The following is a 24,798-nucleotide window of genomic DNA, read 5'->3' on the forward strand; positions in this document are numbered from 1 at the left end:
CTGACGTCACACTTTCAATTGTTACTGCAGTGACATTCATATAAATGTTACTGCAAATTACAACATTCAAATTATGCTTTCGTGTAAAATCTTAGTAACCAAATTTTTAATGATGGCGTACGTATAAGACTTCATTTTACGATGCCTATAAAGTTATTGCTTTGACAATTTGTTAGTCAAATTCTTGATAATGATAAAGCTCAATAGTTCTGATTCAGGGATGTACGAAACAACACATGAGTGCATACATAATTACTCTTATTTTTAACTAAAGCTGTCCGATTCAAGGTATGTGTCTGATGCATGGTGAATTACCGACACTCCCCCTTTGTATATCACATTTTTCCCAATTATTTATATCTTTCTTTGCATCCATTGGCCGTAGACTTTTGGAATCATGAATGAAGCCAACTTAGGTGTTAAATCTACAGTTCCAAAATCCTCGGGTAAAAAGGCGTGGGAGTCATAACTGGTTAGCATCTATACCAGCACATTGAACTGTAGGAAACTGTAGAATAAAATCACTGCATGTTCTTGTGGTCGATCAAGTATTGTATATTATATATATTAATTAAATTAGTTGTTTATTAATAGTAAGATAAATTTATTAATTTTTTTTCTTTCAATATTAGTATATATTAATTAAATCAATAAAATATATACTAATTTTAAAATAAATTTACTTTTTTTACGTATCAGTATACAATTAAAGCTGCTTGGTCCAAATTTTTTGTTACATTTCAGTATCAAATAATTTTCCAACTTTCTCCTATTAACACCAGCAGAATCGGTCTTCTTTCAAAATTAGAAATATTCAAAATATATAAAAATAGTTTCTTAATGGGCAAAAAAAAAACCCCAAACCAAATTGTCGTTTGTTTTGTTAACAAATTTTGTACATAATTTTTTTCATTGAAAATTTAATTTAATTTAAATCTAATTGACAAGGAAAAGTATATACTGCAATGTCTATTATTATACATATACTTAGCATAACCATCGTTTAAAAGCGTACATAAATTTGATATAAAATCAGACCAAGCAGATTAAAAAAAAATGAATTTTCATATAATTGCTTGAAAGTTACTAGGCTGAATTTGAAAAGATTTTAAATAGATAAATATATAAGTGTTTATGTGTATTTGGCATACTATCAAAATATCCCAACCTCCACTTTTGAGATGTGATGATATTCAAAAAAAGATTTCTCGGTTTGCAGCTTGTAACTACGAAAGACGAATAGGGCCACATAAACAAATATTTTTATCTCGTAATTACGAGATCTCGTTATTACGTGTTAATTATCTCGTTATTACGAGAAAAGATCTCGTTATTACAAGTTAATTATCTCGTTATTACGAGAAAAGATATCGTTATTACGAGTAAATAATCTCGTTAAAAGATCTATTTAAAATGGTGGGTTTCATTGTTCTATTCCCTTCATGTAAAGTGTATGAACTAGTGCAATGTTTATTTGCTTTTAGACTCAGAATGTTAATATACAAAATCAATTATTTTCAATATACATGTAGGTTGTGTATGAACATATAAAACACAACTCGGGTAAATCCTATATATCCATGATTGAAACTATATAGTAATTTATGTCATCTGTAACAAATAGAATTGTGTTTTTACGACTCTAGGACTACCTGGTATTTACTTCGGAGTGGGATTATAGTATACAAGTTGAAAACTTTTTTCACTTATTCATATAACATAAAATGTCAAATCCGATCATTTTATGTAAAAATTAAAGAAATAATGATCGTCGTTATTTAAAAATTATTCGAAATTAAATCAACGTTTCTAGAAAGAAAAAGATAGACTGTAAGGGTGATCCAGTCGACTAGGAGGTCTTTTCAGAAACGCACCATTTTATATAGATTTTAACCCGTAATCTTTTCTCGTTATAACGAGATAATTAAGTCGTAATAACGAGATCTTTTCTCGTAATACCGAGATAATTAACTCGTAATAACGATATCTTTTCTCGTAATAACGAGATAATCAACTCGTAATACCGAGATAATTAACTCGTAATAACGAAATCTTTTCTCGTAATAACGAGATAATTAACTCGTTATTACGATATTTTTTCTCGTAATTACGAGATAGTTAACTCGTAAATACGAGATGGTTAACTCGTAATAACGAGATCTTTTCTCGTAATTATGAGATAAAAATATTTTTATGTGGCCCTATTCGTCTTTCGTATGTAACGGCTATGAAGTTGAAACTAATGTTGTGTTTGAAATAATTTTACTTAAGGGTGATCGGAAAATTATTTAAACATGTGTCAAAAAGTGAAAAAAAAAAGCAGATGCATCCATAGATATAGTATCTTCAAAACCCGACTAATATGGTGTCCTAAGACAATCCTTTGTAAAATAAAGGTTGTTTTCAATGAAAAACGGCAAAAAGGAAATTCAACAAATTGGAATATATAACTTCCTGGTCAGAGACGGTGAATATCCGGAAAGAGTTAAGTGGTTAATGTTATAGCACGAGAAAAAAACCCGTGATTTTCCGTTTCCTCCTCGGACAACCTTTGAAAGGAATGAGGTGAAGACCCATGGAAGAGAAGCACGTCAACCGATTCTGTTGCTAAGAAACGCAGTAAAATGCTATGAAAAAAACTATGGCAACAAACCAATATCCCCGTGATTTTTACTACTGTTTCAGGAAGATGCGTGGATGGTCAACAAGTTACTTATATGATATACCTTAAAATTTGACTATGATGTATTTGTTCATAAAATATTACTAGTATATAGTAAAGAAATATTAAATTTGAATATTTTATTATGTCGGTACACAAAGCTTGTAGTCTTATGGTGAATAGGGTTGTATGGGACACTTCCATATTGTGACGTACTTCCTATCGAACTAAACAATAAAATCAAGTATAATCATTTTTTTTTCTGTCCATAAATTGTTACACTGCTCTTAACAGCATATCTCAGTTGGTTAGAGTGCGAATTACGGATGTGTTAGTCACGAGTTCAAATCTCACTGGGGCTTTTAAAATTTTAACCTTTCCCAACATTTTAAAAACACATTGTGGTCAAATATCGTTATATTAGAAAATTCTAAATCGGTGAAAGCATTATGAATATAATGTACTTGAATCCAAATGAATACCAACAGGTGCCCCATACCACCTTCATATATTCTAAATGTTGGCCACAACCACCTAACCCCTGGCAGATCAATGGACATATTCAATGGTGAAAATATTGGACATGAAAAACTCATTTTATTAATGCACACATGTAAAAAAAATTTAGCATCTTGATCTCGTGGCTGAAATTAATACAGTATGAATAATTCTAATTATTCCAATCCAATTTTCCAATGTGCTCGGCAACCCTGCATCTCATCACATCCTACAGCCCTTCAATCTTCTAACGAATAAAAGAAAGACAGAACTATTTGTTTACAAGTTTAATTATTAAATTCATCCCGTGTAAAATCTCATCATCATAAGATAGCATTAGCTGAATGATATCCAATTGCTATAATGTCTAGCTCCGTGTTACACTCTGGGAGTATAAGAGATACATCCATCCAGATTCATCAAATATATTTGTGTCCGTTTTGCATCCGTTAGTCTTTTTACAAGGCCATGAATTATTCTGTTCATTCCCAGATTCAAAAGAGAAAGAAAGTTTTAGACAAATTTTCTTAGCACGTCATGATGAAGCAATATAAAATGGTCATGATAAAATATGACCTAAATCAATTAAAATATTTGTTGATTCAACATATCATGTTTCTTATAGTCATCTACAATTCTACAAATATATGAAAGGGAATGTCTCAAAAATAACTTGGTAAAACATTTGATTAGTAAAAATGGGTATAAAAAGAGGAGTATATAAAATGATTTCTAAAATTTGAAATTCATTCACCAGAGATAAAATTTGAACAAGGCATAGTAATGGCACAACCATCCAACAAATAAATAATCAGTAAAAATCACTAGTGATAAATACACCATCTTTCTAAAATGACAGGGACAACCATCAATATATAACAATGGAATTATGGTTACATCACATCAACTTCATGGAATGTCTATATACATGCATACATAAATTTGGTGTATACACAATTATTTGGACAGATATGAATATGAATTACATGTCCTCGTAATGATATAAAATGTTTAAAGTAACAAGATTAGCTGACAATGAATAAACAGACAAAAATGGTTTCTATGAATAACATGCTAATGCCAAATCTGTCAGCCAATCAGATTTCTTGTTACATTGAAGCTATGCTTCCCAACTATAAAAAAAATAATTGAACAGTGATAAGCAGATGAGTTTGAACACTTTCTACTATAGTCCCCTAAGTCTGTAGTTCTATTGCTGCATCACAGTTCTCTTCATCCACTTGTCTGGCTTGTCAATTGCTGCAGGTTCAAATCTATAAATCAAACTCCTCTCCCACTCGATCTGTGCTGCGATTCAGGTCTTCTTCTTTGGCCTAGAAGCATAGAATAATGCATAATTATGCAATTATATTAATGTTTTAAGAAGGAATCTTTTTTAAGACAACAAAATCAATGGATTTTATGCACAACTTGTCAGTTATAAGGTGTTATTAAATAAAAATCACAATAAATTCTTAAAGCAAATTTTTGACAAACACCAAAAGCTGGAACTATATAGGATATACTGTATGTACAGAGTAGATACATGATTTCATGGAGCAGACAAGAAAGATAAATCCTTTAATTTACTACACTAAGCCAACAACTCTCCATGGAGAGAAAGCAATGTATGAAATTCTAAACAACACAGGGTGGATATATGAAAACTAAAACACTCATTGTCTCTTTCTCTCTGTCTCTCTCATATCCACACAAATGAACAACAAGAAAACCGAGAGTCGGCCCTGGATATAACTACATGTATAAACACATGTAAGTCACAGACAAAATAAGATATAACACTTAATGCATGTGCATTGGTATATACAGTAGATTCCTAACTAAACGCGAGGAATTAATATCCGTGTAAAATTGCAAGAGGCAGATCTTTTAAAATCTCACTTTTATTTTTTTTTCAACCAAATGTTAACTAAATAAAACTATTCAAAATAACAATTCTGTGTGTCCGATTTTATATTCTCGCGATTTGATGCAAAATGGTTGAATTGCGTAATAAAGTACTCGCGTAGAATAAGGAATCTACAGAATAAAGGTATATAAAGAATATTTTTCATCATTCTGCCCTTATAAAATATTGTTAATTCAAATCATGCTTTAATTGATAGATGCAATTATGATTGTCAGTATTAACTGATCTGATCCAATCGCAAACTGAGAATAAATAAAAGATAAACATCTAGCATGATCAAATGAATGCACCAAGGTTACGAGGGAATCGGTTCTTACTGTAAACGCCTTGTTCTGGTAGGACTGAAACAGAAACAGCCTCGGGTTAATGTTAGCACTGACCCTATTTAATTCAGGGATCAGATCAAAAGTTGACAGAATTTCAGGAGGCAGGATGGTCATGGCCACTTTATAGCTCTTTTTTACGCGTTAAAAAAGAAACATTGGATGAAATTTTTGTAACTACGTGTATGGTTGCTAGTGCTTGTTATGGGAAAAAAAACAGTTAACTGAGAAGAGAGGTAATAATTGATTTTTACGGAGTCATGATATAAGTTGTGATTTGGGTAATTAAAACTTAGCATGCTTGAAGATGTGTTTATGAACCAAATATTAACCATCCAACCTCCTTAATAATTTATGAAACTTAATAATTATACAGGTTAGCAATCAATTTTTTTGTTGATATACTAATTCTTCAAGAGCTATAAAACATTAAATGTAGATTTTATTTACAAATAAAGAGGAGAAAAGACGTCCTGTTGTGTAATATTTAGAGAAACAGAAAACTAAGAGAACAATGTAGCAGAGGAGAAATGACCTTAAATCTAGCTTTGTTATTACAAACAGTGTAAGGAGCACCCAACACAGCAATCCAGAGTGATATACAATAAGCCACAGTAAAAACCAATCATGATTATACAGGAAACAGTTAAGTTCCATAAAATTCAGAATTGTGTTCATCTCATTCCATTTAAGAATGATCAGCTCTTCATTGCTTATTTTTTTCTGAAAGTTATACATACATAACAATTCTTTTCTCCGAAAATGCTGATCATCATATTTGTTTTTATTTTTCATTTTGATTTTTCTTCAAAAAATCTTCCAACTGAAATCAAGAAAATGTAAGCTGCAACAGAGTTCTAAATTACTGAAATTCAAGCATAGGCTTGCAACCAGGTATATTTAACTTACACACAAAAAATATCCCCACGGAGATTTTGCACTAGACTTGATTAAACTCATAGTTATCTTATTATTTTTTTTTTATCTAGCTAAAAAATAAATCCTGGGTGCAAGCTCCTATATCTACATCTACAAAGCGTTCAGAGACCTAGGTCCCTGTCTAGATGTGGGTCATGGATCACCCTCAGACCAGTAGATACACTGCGGTACGTCTATAGCCTACTGTTAGTACAATGTAGAAGCGAGGAAGCAGTTAGTGTGCGGAGAGTCACACCGTGTGATATGTAACCTGCTCGTCCTTGGGGTCGCCTTCTCTATCAGACCCCTCCTCCGAGCCCTGGTCAGCTCGATTACTCCCAGAATCCTCAGCACGATCAGCCCTCTTAACTTCCTGTTCCTCAGCCTCACGAGGCTCAGGCTAATTACAGGAAAAGAGCATGCATTATTCCTGATTACATTGTGTGTTAGAGAGTTAAAAGTACATTGTTGTATCAATATTACAAGCATAACCTTAATGTTAAGGTAAATGATTCCAAAGTGTCTTTTTGGTGCTAGAACCATTATGATGTCATAATTGATTTGAAGAATCTTTTTCCCATACTTTACGGCTTTGTAGGAATTATGTAGAAAATTAAACAATTTCTTGAAATTCTATGTTAACTCATGGGAAAAGTAATCCTGATACCTATATTCAATTTGACATCATTTAAAGAAGAGGTCAAGAGCTTGTTTAATTCCATTTTGGGGGAGACTTTAGGCATTCTAGATCTATTTTATTAGTCAAAAATGGACAAAACTCCAAAATTTGTTCCTCAGTTCCTTCATATCTCATTGAAAATGACAGTTTAAAACATGATTTTTCATTGTGTTTACCAAAACTTTTAGCCCCGGTACACCCTATCAAACAAAGCCATTGTTATGAAGCATCATTGAAAGAATTTATATCTTAAATTTTATGAACCTGTAGGCACCTTTCATTTACTAGATCTTGACATTAAATTGGATTAGATAACCTTTATTTCTTTTCAAAATTTAAAATTTTGTATTTAACTATAACCACAGACAACAGCAACAAATCGTTATGTTCAGTGCATGCCTAAAATAAAAGGTACAGGATACTGATTCCTGAATAAGTAATATTAACAGAACTTTACTCCATTGGACCACCATTAGACTTACAGACATCATACTGTGGAATCATTTCAATTCATACGGGCCAATTTTCGTGGATTGCTTAAATTTTACAGGTTCTTGGGGACATAATTTCGTGTTTTATCATACACCTAAAAAAAGAAATATGACTTATAATAATCATAATTTAGTAATTCGTGGAGGATGTAAATTCATTGATGAAATGTACCCACGAATTCCACGAAAATTGAGCCACCACGAAATCTAATGATTCCACAGTATCTGCTCATGCTGCTTCAAGAACGATGAACCAAGAATTACCCAAAACAAAACAAAAATGTGGCAAAAAAACAACACAACTCACTGACCTTGTCATCTTTCTGTTCCTCAAAGCTGCTCATCCTTCGTGGTGCCCTGTCCATCGTCACGATGGTTTCCGAGGTAGCAGACACGGCCACGGCTTCCTGCCATTTCTCCTCCACCGCCGGCTTCTTCTTCTTTTCCTTGGCCAGCCGCTTCTTCTCCTTCTCTTCCTCTTTCTTCTTCCGTTTCTGTTCTTCTTTCTCTTTCTTTTTGCGCTCCTTCTCCTCTTTCTCGCGCTTCTTTCTCTCCTCCTTACTGAGGAGTTCCGGGGGGTCGAGAGGTGGGGAGGGAAGGTCGTGCACACTGGGAGGTTCTTGCTGGGTGGGAGGAGCATCAACTGACCTTTCCTACAAAGCAATGTATTAATCGTATCAAATGATGCCTTCTGTGTTAACTCTGCTTTTCTTGCCCACAAAGTTTTATGCCTATCATAACTATTTTGCTTAAGATTTCAATTCTTGGTTTCCTATTAACATTTTAAGTTTTATGCAAAATATACCAGTAAATGTAAACATTACAAAGCAATTCAAGTATTAATAAGCTTTAAATTCCTCCTGTCAAGTTCTTATTAACTACAATGCATGGGGAATGAATCTGGTCAATATATTATGTGTATAGTAAGTTTCTTTTTTAATTTTACAATTTAAATCTTCAACATTTTCAATAATGAACATATAAGTAATTATGAATCTGACATATTGAAGCAAAGCATACAGTTCTATATGAAGCAGTTTAATAGCATTAGGTTATTTTAACTAGTTTGTTATTAGCTGGTTAGTATATATATAGTCTCTGAGGGAAAGATCAGTCTTATCTCCTCCAAACCCTTAGCAGGTGCCCCTCAAGTCCTCAACAGGTGCCCCTCAAAACACCAGAGTCGGGAGCCCCTCAAAACACCTTGACAGGTGCCCTCAACAGGTGCCCTTATAGGAATACAGAGGGCTTGGGCCAGATATGTGGCCCTGTGAGACTTAGCTACAGTGTGTAGGGTGAGGTAGATGACAACAGTTAGTGTTTACATGTAGACATGTTATTTTACAACATAAATGTACATGGTCTGATAGATATGTATTTATAGTAACAATGTGGACAGGTGAAACGTTTCAGTGAATCCAACAGAAATGTTCACAACAACAAGACAGGAGGATGGTTCACAAAAAAATGTCATCAGTCAGGGATTACTGTCCCTCATTCTATAAACCATGATTTCTTTAAAAACAATGCATGCAGTTTCTGTAACAGGATTTATTCAGCTTCCGTATTCAAGCACAGTTATAAACAATCGTCAGTGTACAAGTATTGCATTAAACAGAAGGAATCACTGAACACATCGAGATTTGTTCATCAAATCGGAAACATAATAAACAACATGATTACATAGTATGTGGATTGGATTAATTAAGTACAGCAAGTATCACTTTAAAATAAAGTAAAAAAACAGCACTAATAAACAATACACAAAATGGCTGCAGAAAACTACATATTAATCTCATTCAAAATTATCCCTATTCCTTATAACCTGAGAAGCTCACTAATTCACTTGATTATTATTTAGTTTCATCATTGATTGGTTCTTTATGAATATTTCAGGAAAGCGAAAATAAATCCACCTCCTTATCAATTATGTGTGTATGGATATTTATAAAAAACAACTTTCATGTTAAACTTCAAAATGACAACAATTTGAATTGGAAGAACACAAAACCGAACCTGATAATAGAAAATGAAGATAATATTTCTGGTGTTTGTTTAGTCGTGAAATTCTCAAGATTATCATCCCTACCAGACCCCTACCCCACCCTTGTAATTTTAACCACATTGGTCGAACATTTGATCTTGCTTTAAGTAGATAAACATCATATCACAGGAATGTATATTAGAGAAAGATTAGAACAGGTCTAAAATGACATTAGGAGATCAACTTTAATAGAGAAATATATGAATGTATGCTTTGGAATAAATTCTTGAAATATCACTCTAAGAAAAATATTTTTATATGTCTTGAGAAGGAAAAAGTTTTTGGCAGTAAACTCACATATATAATTCATAATGTAAAATTGAGACAGAAATGAAATGATATCTTATTCAAACAATAAAAATATAAACTAACTTTGGTCATTTACTCTTCTCTTAAGAATACTCTTGTAACAAACATTCTAAGTATTTGGTAATAAGCATCTTAAAGTCATCTAACAATATACAATAAGTATCTGGCAATTAAATCAATCATAAATATGGCACCCTCTTTCAATATTTATCAATGAAAAAACATCACAGCTCTTAATGGAATTCAATAATGACATAGAACTCTGTAAATATTGGGACTAATCTTTGAGATATACAAATAACTGAATATAACCCTAATGTAAAACTCTCTAAGTACCATGGACTATTCCTTGATATACAAATACCGGAATCTAACCTTGATGTAGACTCTGTAAATATTGGGACTATTCTTCAATATACAAATAACGGAATATCACCGTGATGTAGAACTCTGTAAATATTGGGACTCTAAATCTTAGTTTTATGTTAACACTGGGACTAGAGCAGAATCATCAACCATAAGTACAAGCCTGGACCATTATCACAGAATCAAGCAAAAAAATAAAAATAAATACAAAAAATCTAATCTTGTCTACTATATATAATAGTCATTCATAAAAAAGGACTTACAAAAAACAATAAATGTAGCTAGACAATATCTAATAAGAAAACAAAGAACTAAGTACTATATATTTATACATGTACTTTTAAGTACTGTCTTTAACTTCTACAGAAGAAACAAATCGTCTAGCATATAGAATGTCACTTTCTTTAACACGTACATATTTATTATTTCGGATTATAAAATACTTAGACACAGGTGTAAAACTTGAGCACTATCTTAATTCTTAAATATTAGTTAGCACATATCACAAAACTTTGCAAACCTTACAGACATGTGTACAAAGTTTACCGTCCTGTTATGACATTTTTCCTAAACTTAAGTTATACAGAAAAAAATCAAATACATGTACCCGCACAAAAATTTTGTAACCCATGCATTCATTTTTTACTAAGAACAATATAAATGAAATTGTGATTTGTGATGCCAAACGGATGTTTTAAGTCCTCAAGTTTGACTCAGATGAACAAAAAGAGCATTGAGACAAGAAATATCAGTATTGCTAGGAATATCTCCGACAGGATATACACTGACTCTGGGCTCTCTGGGCGGACAACCAAAGCCCTTAACCTTTTTGCACTTAAAGTCCTAGCCAGCATGGTGGGAACTTCTCTTACGCTGTGCTGAGGTTCTGGTCGACTGCCTTCCTTTTGTCTTACAGATTGAGGAGGTTCCGGTTGACTGGTTTTCTTTGGACCACAGGAAGTACTTGCCGCTTTGGTGCTTTTTTCCTGCTCTCGAGGCTTCTCCCTGATCAAAGTCTCTGGATGATTATCTGTGCTGTATTCTGTCAATCCCAGTTCTGCTTCAAAGTCTGAGCTTTCAGACTCGCAGAGAGGAGCTGCTTCTCTTGTTTTAAGATCCTTCCTATTTCTGTTTGTTTCAAGTTTACCTTTACTTTCAGCTTCTTCTTTACTTGCTGTAACACCCCTTCTTCCCATCATTGAGCTGTCTAAGTAATCTTTTCCTTGTCTCTCACTTGCAAGTTCTCTTTGAGCAATAATTGGTATGTTTTCTACTTCTTGTTTTGAGTCTTTTATGAAATTAATATCTTTCTTCCATGCATTTTCACCTTCTGTTTCCCTATTCTGAACAGAATGAACACTGTCTACAGAATGAACACCGTCTACAGAATCTTTTCCTTTCTCTTGCTGCTCTTGCTTCTTTGCCTCCATTTTCCTGGTAGTTCCCTGAAGAGATCCATCAATGTAGACCTTTTTCTTTGGGTTTTCATTGTACAGCCTGCTTGAGACATTGTGGAACATGGCTTCCTTTGGATACATCTGATATGACCTACTGACATAAAAGTCACCAGGTTCTCTTTGACTTCTGACCAAGTCTTTGGTATTTCTTGTGTGATTTGAGCTCTGTTCTTTTTCTCCTTTGCTCATATCATGGTTTAGTTCCTGTAGCTTTGAAGATATGTCTGACGGAGACTCACAGTCAAGAGTTGTATTGTTTTGATGGATATCTAGTTTCATTGTTGTGTCTTGGCAATCTTTCTTAACCCAAATACTACCACTATTACCAATATTTTTTACAGATGTAGTATTATTCTCTTTTCCGTAAATTAAAGTATTTTCCTCGACTTCAGCTTCTTTACCAATCTCTCCCTCACTCTTAGCACACTTGGTGCTTCCTTCAGGACCTAATTCTTGTTCATTTCTTTTCCCCTCCTGCTCTACCTTCCTGTCTCCTTTACCCTCTGCTACCTCCACCTTTCCACTGAAGTTTTCATCAGCCCCTCTTTTCTCCTGGATTGAAGTGTCTCCTTTACCTTTTGCTACATCTATCTTCATACTGGAATGTTCATCAGCTCCTCTATTCTCCTGGATTGTAGTGTTTCTTGCGGTTGATTGCTGTTCCTGTTTGTCTAGCTGATCCGTTCCATGGAGGAATCTCTCTGAGTGGGACAGGACCCACTTTGCAGTGCTGCCATATTTGTTTCCTGATGACTTTTGCCTCTGTTTTCCAGATTGGCAATCTTTATCCTGTTTGGAACACCCATCGAGCTGCTGCTGAGAATTTGACTTTTTTTTAGAGTCTGTAACTTTTGGAGGAGTGACATTTGGAGATAAAGTGCTCTTTGATGCCAATGGGGTCATGAATTTCTCAGATTTATTTTGCTGTGTTGATGTTATTGTTACATTCTTTTTTGGAGGGATGAAAGTCAAAGGTTTGACAGGGGCAGACTTCCTGTTCCAGTCTGAGAAAGCACTGTGGGATTGACCACTGGAATTCTGGGAGGGCTTACAGACACTGGCTGCTGTAGATGTAGAGGGACTGAGCGTAGACGAAGAGCTGCCAAGTGTAGAATTACTGTAGCTCTGGGAACTTGGAGTTGTACCCTGGGTTGAAACTATTGCACACATTGAGTAGCTTATAAAGGGCTTATCCACAGGTGAGCTCTGGAAACAAACAAAAGTTGAGTTTCTCTGAGATTCTTCAGACTTGCTGACACTGAAAATACCCTGACTTTGGTTATCAATATACGACTGATCAACTGGAGGAGAGGCATTTGTTGCAAAAGATGAATTTGTTGATGTGTTGTTCTCCTGGACTAAGACTCCAGGAACACATTGTTTTGCTACAGCAGCAGTGGGTGTGAATCGTTTGTCATCCTGTACTGGTGTACAAACCCCACTATCAATGGTCAATGCAGCACTGTCAGGTGTGGAGAAATTTGGATCATTCTGTGACACTAAATGGCTGTCACTTGCAGCTCTGACAGGTAGAGAGCTAGAAGGGGACAAGACAGAACCAGAGCTGATTGGATTCTGAATTCCTTGACGCTGTTTTTCATCAGAGACATGGACGAAAGCTGTTTTAGGGACACACGCTTCCTTTCCTAGTAAGGAATTTTTTTTACTGTCATCTTCCACTTTTAGTTCATGGCTCTGTTGTATTTTAGTCTCCAAGTCTTCAGGATCTAAACCTGAAATTTCGTCTCCATCCTTGGAAGCATTAGCAGCATCTAGAATGTTCCTGGATATTTCTACAGAGGTAGTTGGTTTGGTATGGGATGCTGAAGGCTTTGATGATTCTTCGAAAGAGTTCTCAGCTTCTTTGAATAAACTTCTGCAAACATTTCTCTCTGTCATCATGTGACTCTCTTTCTCTGACTGAAGTGGAGTCAGATCATCATAAGGTTTATTAGCACAAATCTCTTCCTTATCTATTTCTATCACTATGTCACTTTCGCTGATTCTTTCCTTGTATGTATTTAGAACATCATTTTTTACTTGAGATCTTCTTGATATTGGGTTCTCCGACACATAAGATTTATCTTTCAGAGAATTGTCATTAGAGAATCCTTCTTCATGGTGAAAACCCTCCTTACATGTATATTCATCCCGATCTTCTTCTGAGATCTTTTTTTCTGCTGGCATCTGCAGACTTTTCTGCAGCAGTGTCCTATGGGTTTTGGATTCCTCCAAAAAAGCCTCATTTTTATGTGACCGTGGAGAGGATTCTGGGGTACAAGAGCTAGATGACCCGTCTGAGTCGCTGAAATACCTAGGGAGAGACGGGGTGGGTGGGGAGGTCTCTGACCCTGACATCTGGTCATCTGAGTGACAGTCATCAATAAAGTCAAAATCCAGTTTCTGAGGGGACCCACTGGACTTCTCCTCATCAGAGAACCCATGCCTCAGCTCATACACTAGATTGTCCTCACTGGAAAATCGGACTTTTTTGCTGGCTGATGGAGGGTTCGTGGGGGCACTGACCTCTCCCCCCAGTGTGACTGACCTTGCTCTTCTTACACACGGTTCATTGTCGTATTCCTGGAGAAAATCATCCACACTGGCACTTCCTTCCTCGGAAGACAGTGACAAGATGGAGGCTGTACTGTTTGTCCAGGCATCTCTTCCATCTTCCATCCCATTCCTATTTCCATCATGTTCATCTTCTGCTGTACCATGAGCTGTTGTTTTTGTTGATTCTGTTTTTATTGAAGGGTCTTCATAAAGAATTTCCTCCACTACTCTCTTCTCATTCACTAAATCACAATGGTAACTATCAACTTCACTTTCATTCAGAATGTTGCCAGTTGAGGAGGTAGATTGAGGGCCTGCGGCGAATCCATAGTACTCAAAACTGTCATGTAGCTCCATCTCCTCTGAAGGATCCTTAAGGTTAGAGCGAAGGATGCTGTCATCAAGGGGTTTCTGATCCCGGGGGCTTTTGGAGGCTTCAGAATCAGGCTTTCTGATGATGTATTTCTCCAACAAAATGGCTTCATTGTTTTTATAGCTGAAGCTGTCCTCTGAATTACCAGGACTTTCGTTACAGAAAGCTCTTCTTTCCATGGCTTTTTCTGAAGGAGCAATTCTATAGTTCTTGCTAAGACTTTTAGTACCAAGTTGTCTGTGTCCTGGTTCTGAATCCAAGTCTTGGATCACAAATCCAGATTTCTCCAGACTGACTCTGGCTGGTGGTGACTTGACATCAGCCTGGGCCTTCTGTCTGTCTCTTCTACCTTTCTGTCTGGTGGAGTTGACCTTTTTCTCCTCGATCTTTACATCAGCTCTGTGGTCATCATCCGACTCTGAAGAGGAAGAGCTGTACCAATACAAACTGCCACCAAATGAGATCTGACCCTGTGTGGACTCTGAACTTCTGTGAGCCTTGTCCATCTCTGTATTTCCACCTGTTAGTTCTGGACCGCGGTCAAATGAACCGGATTTAGAAGAATTTGCACAACTAATATTACTATCATTTTTTCTTCCAGATGCATTTCTCTCGAAAGTGTCAGAAAAACCTTCATCCACACTGGAGTTGAAATCGCTCTCTTTAAGATTTCTCCTGACCTTCTGATTATACTGAAGAGGATTCCTAGGAGTGGATGTCATGGTTGACTGAACATTAAGTGGGCTGTCCACACTTGATTGACTGTTGGTTCTCTTCTTAAGGTACCGCCCCTTAGGCACTGACAATTTCTGAGGCCAAAGTTCACTGTCACTCCTGCTAAACTGAGAACTAGCACTTCGGAGACTTTCTTCATCAAACGACACCTTCTTGAAATTTTCGCTTCCTGTACGCTGGCGCCCTCTTTGCCGTTTTAGATTAGGTTTAGTTAATGAGCTATGTGAGCTACTTTTCTGATTAGTGTCCTTCACAGTCCACATATTCCCTGAGTTAGTATTAGCATGTGTATACTCTAGATTATATAGTCTGTCAGTACGTACCATGTCATCCTCCACTCCCTCTCTATCGTCCGCCTCCTCAAATGATCGCCGCCGGCGGTGGTGGTGCTCTAAGTTGTTGTTCACTGGGGCATCCTTCTTCATCACTGCTGCAAGTGGAGTGGGCACTGCGTGCATCCTCTCCATGCGACTCTTCCTGTTGTCAGGCCCCTCCTCCTCGTCTTCGTCATCATCAAACACATCCTCCGGCTCTCTGTTATGGATCTCCGGTTCCGGAACCTTCTTCATCATCTTCTCCTCACGGTTGTACTCTGGGATGTGTCTTGGCTCTGGGCGAGGCTTAAACATTTCTGTCAATGACAGAGAAACAACAAATCAAAAACATAGCTGGGAAATATTAAAATAATGGGTAATTGTATGAAATGAAAGATAATCTGAGCAAGATAGAGGACCAACAAACTCAAAACATAGGATGAAAATATAATGAATTGCTCAATAAATATTCAATAAAAAAAAAATAAAGATCAAAGACGCAATGCTATAACTGCTGAACCAAGAGTGATATCTGAATTTAAAGATGATAATGCTAGGAAACAAATAAAAGCAATTGAAACTCTATTTTAAATAAATATTCTTCCGTTTGTTACCATCATGAAGGTCCTTGTTCTTGGTTCTGCCGTGATATGTAGCGCGACTGTGAACCCGATCAAAGAACGGGGAGGGGCGGTCCACGCCCATCATAGCCTGCTTGGTCTGGAAGTGGGTGCGACCGGAGTAGCGGAACTTGGATCCAAGTCGGAGCAGTCCCCTCTGTGTACCAGGTGAGTCTGGCTCCCTGTTCCTGTAACACACACAGCCAAATCATCATCAATCCACTGGCTACTTATATCTTTTTTTCTATCTTCCTAGTCAATTCTTAAAATCACTCTCTTTTCCCTATCTCTTTTCATCATCTTCTTTCCTTTTTGGATATCAACCATGAATCAATTGACATTAAATTATTTGTTTCCCCCTCTCTCTTTCTCTTCCTCCTATCCTACCTCTTACAATTTGTGATATATGGGTTATACATAAGTATATGGCAAGTATTTACCTAAAAAAAGCATGGTTTTCTACACAGATTTTCCACATGCGTTTAGCGTGCCTGCTTGACATAAACTTGAATCCAATCAAGCTCTGGAACTCTTCAAACTGCCAACAAAATGTTTCATGATTAGAAATTCATTTAAGGTAATTAAGGTAATTAATGAACAGGACAATGTCGTGACAATCGTCCCTGAATAAGCCTTACTGGATTCAGACACAACAATCTACAACTGTTCCTACCTCTCCTGTTCGTAACTTGATGTAGAACTTCTTTCTCCTGTACGACATCTTCAGAATCTTTGGCCACACAAATTTGTTGATTTGGAGTTTCTCCCTAAAGACTAGGATTCCACTCCAGCACACACCTAGCTGTATGTCGACATTCTCCCCATCCTGCAAAATCAACAAATCATAAAACCAAGTGTCTAAATAAACTCAGCCATATCAGCTGAATGTCTGTATTCTCCTCGACTTGACAAAAATCTATCATTCATAAAATCTCAGTAACTCATTGATACCAGTAAATTTCTAAAAATCACCATGTCTTAACAAAAATCAACAAATATACTGTATACAGTGTTATTTTTGCCCAGTGTAATTTTTGCCCTTTTAAACTTGCAAACAGTTTTGCGCTGTCTTGAATTTACCAAGACACAATTGAGTTTAAAGAGAGATCATTTGAGACAATAAAATTTATCCTTAAATTTTCCGGCTGACAACAAGGGCGAAAGTGGCAAAATAAAAAAATATATTTTCCTGTAAACAGTAGTTCAGACACACTTGCAAAAAATCAGTTTTTAATTTACTAAAGAGCACAAAATGAGATAAATTACTATAGAGCATACAATGAGATAAATTACTAACGAGCACACATATAAGATGGAGCACATGGCTCAGTGGTTATTGTCGTTAGCCCAGTAACCGAAAGGTCACTGATTCAAACCCCACAGTGGTCACTTAACTTAGACAAGGCACTTCATCTACATTGTTTAAGTCTACCCAGCTGAAATTGGGTACCGGCTTACGCCGGGGGTTAACCTGTAATGAACTAGTATCTCATCCAGGGGGAATCAGTGACTCTCATCCGCTTAGCACCGCGGAAACTGGGGATATGCACCCGCCGTATGTGATGTGCCTTCAAGGACACATATAAGAGAAAATGAAGATGTCTACCTTTGCATTACTGAGGTCCACTCCGTACATCGCAAGTTTCTTGGCGTTTTCCAGGAAGTGTAACTCTGCCGCTTCTGGCGTCTGACCCCTGAAAAAGCCAGACAGTCATTTTTGTGTTTTGGGAATTTTGACAAATTTTCATTAAAAGTAGAGTTTGAAATGCTGACCTTGGTAGATTTTCATAATTTCAACTCAGCAAGTTAACTTTATTAAAATGATCACAATCTATATTTCTTCATTATATTTTTCTTTAATTTGGCAAAATTTAACTTTTGCAGCACACCATAATTTACTGTATAAACTGAAGGATAAGTATATATCAAGTATATGTTTAAAATTGAACAGTTTTCATCAATTACTTATGAGTCCTGTGAAGCTCTGCAATCTTCTTCAACAGTTCGCGGTCTTGATGAGGAGCAAATCTCATTTTTCTGATGTACTCTGTTCCAGGACCGAATTCATCAATGTCAAAATCTCCTAATTCTGATTGGACGGTATAGGAGCCGAGTAGTGCGTATGTCACCGCAGAGCAGGGAAGCCTAAGATACAATAATAGAATTGCTACATGTGCATCATTCTGTTAAATGTATTCAATTTCTTTACCTGTATTATCTGAGGCCATCTTTTCATAAAGTTTTGGTTGCTATATTTTGACCCAGGGCTCAACCTTATGGTTGGTAGGTAGAGATATTTTTAAAAAGATTTCTCGGTGTTGCACAAATAAATATTAGAAAATATAAATTAATTAAAAATAGATCTGCTGACCATTGGATTTCAAAAGAAAGGTACTTTCTGCATGTCAGACAAAAGAGGTATTTATTTAAAAAATCCTTTTGATCCTGAAATTTCTTATCTACATTTTTAAAATCGTCTTGATTTTCAATAGCTGACTTACTTCTCATTGACAATGTCGTTTCTTATCTGCAGACACAGCTGGTATCTACAACACAAAACAAAATTAATTAGCTTTGATTCAAAACAAAGAAAATTTTAAATAAAATTGATTTTCCCTGGGTAAATGGAGAAAGAAAACTTGTGAACAACTCAAGTTCAATCTGTTTCATTGAGAAAGTGGAGAATGAGCAGAAAAGAAAACATACCATGGTTTAAATTATTTGTTTGTGATTAAGGAGAGGTCAGATTGGGGGGGGGGGGGGGGGGTGTGGGGGGGGGGGGGTGAGGTAGCATTAAGGGGGTGAATTATACTATAGACTCACCTAGTAAGGTCCTCGTGCAGTGTCTGAGGATCTGGGGGGTAGAACTTCACCTCAAACTTAAACTCCCAGGCCAGACCTACAAAGTTAAATTGATAGAATAAATGCATCATGAAAAAGTCTGGTAAATTGGTACTCACAATAGGATCAGAATTGATTTTATCAAATTTCTTTTCTTTTCTATTTATTACTGTCTATAACCAAATTTCTCACTTTTATTTTTCATTTTGCCTGTGCAAAGAACAATATTGATTTAGATTTTAATTTTCAAAATGTTACATGGAATTTATGACGTGATCGGCATTCATATACATGTACTAACAGTGATTGCATACTTGATTGCTGTAACAAAGTTTTACAAAGCTGCAGCATGCTAAGATAAAATGAAATTAAATGCATGACTGAATTTTTTACTACCTTTCATTTGCTTGGATATCTTTTTCTCTACATTGAGCCATTCCTACAAGACAACAAAACTGAATTATTAGTTGAGAGAAAGAGAGAGAAAGAGAGAGAGAAAGTAAAGCTTTGGGCTTTGCATTGATCATATTGATTCTTTTTAAACTAACAGTGTGAAGATCTAATTACTTACTAGTTTTACAGCGAAATTGATGAAAACCCTTCTCATATGTTAATTAGGCATATGCTCTTGAAATATTTATAAGCACAGACATGGGAAAGTTAATCCTTTGTCAGAAAATACAAATAGCTACAAAACAATATATGTTGGTATTACGCTATTTCTTGGGGTCTGTGTATTTGGAGGGGAGGGGGGGGGGGGTCATTGTGATTTGACTCTCTCTTCCATGTGTCAGGGTCCCTGAAGTATTTACATCCGTGGTTAGCTGAGTGGGCTTATCACTGTGAATTACTCTACCCATCCTCAAGGAACAACAAAACGGAACTACAGTGTCATTTGGATCTGTAGAATGTTTACTCAAGGGAAGCTACTGTGTGATAACAACTCCACACATAGGCACTGGCCCAGGGAATCACAAATGACTTTACAGCAAACAACAGTCAATAATCTCAAAATATTCTGCAGTTACTGACTTGCAGTCAAACAGAAGAATAATTTATCATGTTTATCACTTGTTTTCTTTCGGCTGTAATACTTTAAAATAATGACCAAACTTAATTCACTTGACTTGCATTTCTATCAAAAAATGAACCTCAATTTTCATAACATTTACTACGGTAACCGGTAATTTGCCTGAAACAGCCTGATGGTAATGGCGCAGTTCATCATGATTTAAGCCCAGGTGTCCTTGACCTGATATAGACAGGTTCTGAGTTTGTGTTCTTTCCCCTCAGAGAACTAATCAATCAAAATGAACAGGTATTGATTTAATGCAAATGCCTCAGAATTAATGCTATTTTACTCTTCCTCACAGAGTTCAAGTTAATTCTTTGTGTTTTGTAGTAAATTAGTTGACAGATGATTTGTTGATAGATGGTTGAATTCCATGCTCAGGTAAGTCCTGATTAGACAGGATCTACAGGTATTATACAGGTGTATCTCACCTGGATCAATGATTACCTGCACCCGGAAGACCATGAAAACCGAGTTACCTGACATATATTAAGGTCACCCAAAAAGAAGTAAACAATCTTCTCCAGCAATATTTCAATTTTTCTTCAATTCATTCAGTTTCAACTAAATTTTCAATACATTTTTACATATGATAAAACTTGATCTTGCTGTGATCAAACAAAAGATGGATTTTTCGTGCCTTTATTAGATTTGTTTAATCTTTATGAGCTTTGGTGTCTGCATTGAATTTAACAACTAGCGCATCTAGGATTTCTCACAATTTACGATGTGTGTTTTACTTAGCGATCATGGGAATTTTGCTGTAAATTTAACAGTTCAATCAATTTAAATGCCCACCTCCCAAAGGACGACAACAAAAATCATCACCTCAGTGAACAGGATTACCCACCAAATTACCGAGGACACTCCATTAAATCTAGTTCTGGTGAATTGACCCCATAAGACACATTACATCAGGTGACACCCCAATAATAGTACCAAGGTGACTGACCCCAGAACAGACCGTCCATAAAGAAAACTTGCACTGGTTCAAAGGCTGCACTATTTTTTATAATTGTTTTTACTTTAAATAATTGTCTATTTACATGCACTTTAAGAGTACATTTTTTTCAAATATAAAGTACATTTACAATAAAAAGACGTAAACAATGTATACTGAGAAAATACCAGAATGCCAACATTTTCCTTCATGAACTATTGAGCAAATCGTGCAGGGTTTGGATATCTTGTGGTTTATTACCTGATAATAAAATCACACTTATACAAGTGCTGCCCGCAGAAAACATTATAAATAAGACACTTTAGCTGCTTCTGAATTCTTGTACATGTATAATACATGTATATGTTTTCATCATGCATTCTCTGTTTTTTTACCATCCACACAACAATGAAAAACAGACATATCAATAGCTTATATATAACATGTATATGGTTTCTTTTTTTATTGTTTTGTACTAGAATTATTGCTTTAAAATATTAACAAGTGAAAAGCTGTCAATGTGACAGCAAACCGGGTTTTCTTTTATGTGAACTGTATCCATAATCCATGTCAACCCGTTCCAGTGAAATGGAGTACCCTATATGCAATATTTTGCCAAAAAATGACGAAGTTCAAAAGCTGGTATTTTTTGGATAAATAATCAGAAATCAAAATCCTAGCAATATGCACTCCTCTGATATATGTACAATTAATTTGCATAAGAACAACTTCCTATCTTGAAAACTGTAGGAGGAGTTATCCGTACAATGAGGGTACTCTATATGCAATATTTTGCCAAAAAATGACGAAGTTCAAAAGCTGGTATTTTTTTGACAAATTATCGGAAATCAAAATCCTAGCAATATGCACACCTCTGATATATGTAAATTGATCTGCAAAAGAACAACTTCCTATCTTGAGAAATGTAGGAGGAGTTACCTGTAAAATGAGGGTACCCTATATGCAATATTTTGCCAAAAAATGACTAAGTTCAAAAGCTGGTATTTTTTTTTATGAATTATCGGAAATCAAAATCCTAGCAATATGCACACCTCTAATATATGTACAATTGATCTGCAAAAGAACAACTTCCTATCTTGAAAACTGTAGGAGGAGTTATCCGTACAATGAGGGTACCCTTTTGGCAGCTGCCCGGCCACCTGCCCGCCCGCCTGCCATTTTCACCATTTTAATAACCGGATTTTTCCGTTGGAAAACCCGGTTAACAAATATCCTCCATAGATGTTAGGTGCATGTATGTGCCTTCTGCATCCAGAAGTACCAAATTTTTAATAACTTTCCAGTATATCAGAAAATGACAAGGAAGAGATATAGATTTTATATTAAGATCTCATTCTCTCCAAAATACCGGTACATTGTGCAGGATATTGCTTATGAAGGGGCACCTGCATTGGGTCTTTGACCACAAAGAGATCGTCTTTTACTTGATCATCTTGAACATTGGTAAATCCAACATGAGAATTTATATCAATTTGTTTAACTTCTTTCAGAGATTAGATTTTTTTAATTTACCGGTACTTTTTTTTGTAAGTTTATTTGGTAAGTTTCTTTAAAGTTTGTTTATTCACTTAATGGACAGGCCTTGGTTTACACAGTCCTTACACCTACCCTGAGTCCAGTGTGAAGTCCTGTAAATGACAGTCCAAAGTAATCCTTCTCAATCAAGTCCAAGTGCTCACACACTTTGTCGAAAAGAATCTGTCCGACAGCTCGTTTCTGAAAGTAAAAAAAAACGAGATTGAATATGTCTGTTGACCATGAGCCCAGTGTATACTTGTTACTATGGTAACCAGTGACTGAATGATGCGGAACTACTTACATCTACGTCGATTTCGAATAGTTTGCCGTCCAGGAGATGGATGCGACAGATGACTGAGCGGGCGGTGCGAACCTGCGTGATCCTCCGATTCTCACCCATTTCTAAAATAAATAAAATCCTGTTATCAAATTTGGGACATTTGTGCATGGTTTCTTGAGTCAGACAACAGAGAGTATGGATAAATCTGACCTACTAGGATGAATATATATGTGATTTACAGATTAATTACAGACCATTCCAAGATTGGCATATGTACTAGGCTCATAACTATGTACTCACAATTTTATAATGCCTCAATCGATCTATGATCTCCATCCTTCCCTCACTTACCCCACTCCCGGGACACTAGCTCCCATCCACTTGATCCTAATTTCTAAGTAAATGAGCCCCCCCCCCCCCCCAAAAAAACTTTCACATCCTTGGTTTCATTAACTGGGCTTTAATCCTTACTTGACTAGAATACATAACCAAAAACCTAGGGATCAATATTTACAGAACACAAATGTGGGAATATGCATAAAACTTCATGACCATGATGCTTTTCATGAAAAAAATCGTCCATAGTTTTTCAATGTCAAAACAAAATTTCAAGATTATGGGTTAATGTAATGATTAGTTATGGACTGGATAGTATTTTATCATAATTTCATGAAAAAGTTCCACAGGTGTATTTTATCTAGTGCATTGGATAAGAACATCATGAAAGAGTAACTTCCCTTGAATGCATAAGTCGCTCCCCGTTTTAAACTTTCAGAGAATTAATTAATGGGGTTTTGAATCCTAAGCTCATGGAAATTGAATAAAAAACGACAATACATAACACAGACCGCCCCTCCCAAAGATTCTGATTCCTAACATTTGTTTAATAACTTCTGCTTCAAATGCGGAAATCAGTTTAACAAATTACAGGTGTAAACAGCGTGTAAAGGTAGACATTACAACAGCATATCTTGTAGAAAGGAAACAAACTTAAAGGGAATGTGGCATGTTGTTTGGAATCAGTATACTTACCATTTGTTCGAGGGTCCGTATATTCGCAGGCTTGTTTTTATATCATGTCGGTTATCAAAATATCCAAACGCTTAAAATGCAGCGCCACCTAGCGGTCCGTGACGTCACCGTCTCAGGTATTCCGTATACCTGTGTGTGACAGGTAAATCAAAAAATATGTGGACCGTCGGCAGGGAAATTACTCGAAAATCGGGTAGTTGCATTCATAACAAATATTGTGAAAAAAAGCCAAAATGAATTAGGGATAAATATATATATATAATCAAGATACTTTAAAAAATAATTAGTTTATTTTATAATATCGACCGTCATTTCCTTATTTTACTTCTGGAATGTATGTTGATCTACATGTTTTCACGTTTACCTGTTTATAGGGGAGGAACGGAGGAACGGAGAATAGGATGCAGTCACAAAGTCCGCCCATTGAGGACACCCCCACCCCCTCCCAATTAATTTATCTTTATCGGCCAAATTAAAGATAGAGGTTTTTATGCAACAGATAATGATCGCTGTTTTGAAAAAAAAAAAATCGCTTCAAGATATGAATGGGTCATATTATCAATCAGTCACTAAATGATGACACAACCATTCCATGGCATAAGTCATCAAGAGTACTACTAATTAAAACACGTGTATAACTGATAGGAAAAGGTATCGACCCTTGTATATTATCTGTTCACGATGATAAATTAAAATATTTTGTGACGCTGAAACAAGGAGATCAATAAACATTGACCTTGGGTTCCCTGAAGATTAAAAGGAAAATGTCGCATTATACTTTATTTTGTTTACATTTTAAAATAAAATAAAGATACTAAT

At 35.8% G+C, this 24,798-nt stretch overlaps 1 protein-coding gene across 5 annotated transcripts; it reads right to left on the reverse strand.

The window, feature by feature from the left end:
* Positions 1-3,432: 3,432 nt before the first annotated feature.
* Positions 3,433-24,090, reverse strand: LOC128175082 (band 4.1-like protein 1). 5 transcript variants are annotated; one of them, XM_052840489.1, is made up of 16 exons: positions 23,980-24,090; positions 22,969-23,069; positions 22,758-22,865; positions 19,513-19,555; positions 19,099-19,174; positions 18,777-18,821; positions 18,241-18,420; positions 17,882-17,969; positions 16,949-17,101; positions 16,716-16,813; positions 16,270-16,463; positions 15,665-15,972; positions 7,813-8,154; positions 6,603-6,731; positions 5,408-5,431; positions 3,433-4,494 (listed from the first exon to the last, which is right to left on the reverse strand). In XM_052840489.1, the coding sequence occupies exons 2-16, from the start codon at positions 23,065-23,067 to the stop codon at positions 4,435-4,437; spliced, it is 1,947 nt and encodes a 648-aa protein (XP_052696449.1). In that variant the 5' UTR covers positions 23,068-23,069; positions 23,980-24,090; the 3' UTR covers positions 3,433-4,434. The 5 variants fall into 5 exon arrangements, with proteins under 5 accessions (XP_052696449.1, XP_052696448.1, XP_052696452.1 ...); XM_052840488.1 differs by having other exon boundaries at positions 6,588-6,731; XM_052840492.1 differs by lacking the exon at positions 5,408-5,431.
* Between the last annotated feature and the right edge of the window lie 708 nt (positions 24,091-24,798).

This window comes from Crassostrea angulata, chromosome 3 (genome assembly GCF_025612915.1).
Source record: "Crassostrea angulata isolate pt1a10 chromosome 3, ASM2561291v2, whole genome shotgun sequence".
NCBI lineage: Eukaryota > Metazoa > Mollusca > Bivalvia > Ostreida > Ostreidae > Magallana > Magallana angulata.

Excerpts from the sequence above, each read along its gene's own strand:
- LOC128175082 (XM_052840488.1), bottom strand. The coding sequence starts at position 23,067 with ATGGGTGAGAATCGGAGGATCACGCAGGTTCGCACCGCCCGCTCAGTC. Across the intron at positions 18,822-19,098 it reads CTGCACGAGGACCTTACTAG|ATACCAGCTGTGTCTGCAGA; the intron begins GTGAGTCTATAG and ends TTTGTGTTGTAG. Across the intron at positions 5,432-6,587 it reads AGCAGGTTACATATCACACG|TCCTACCAGAACAAGGCGTT; the intron begins GTGTGACTCTCC and ends TTTCTGTTTCAG.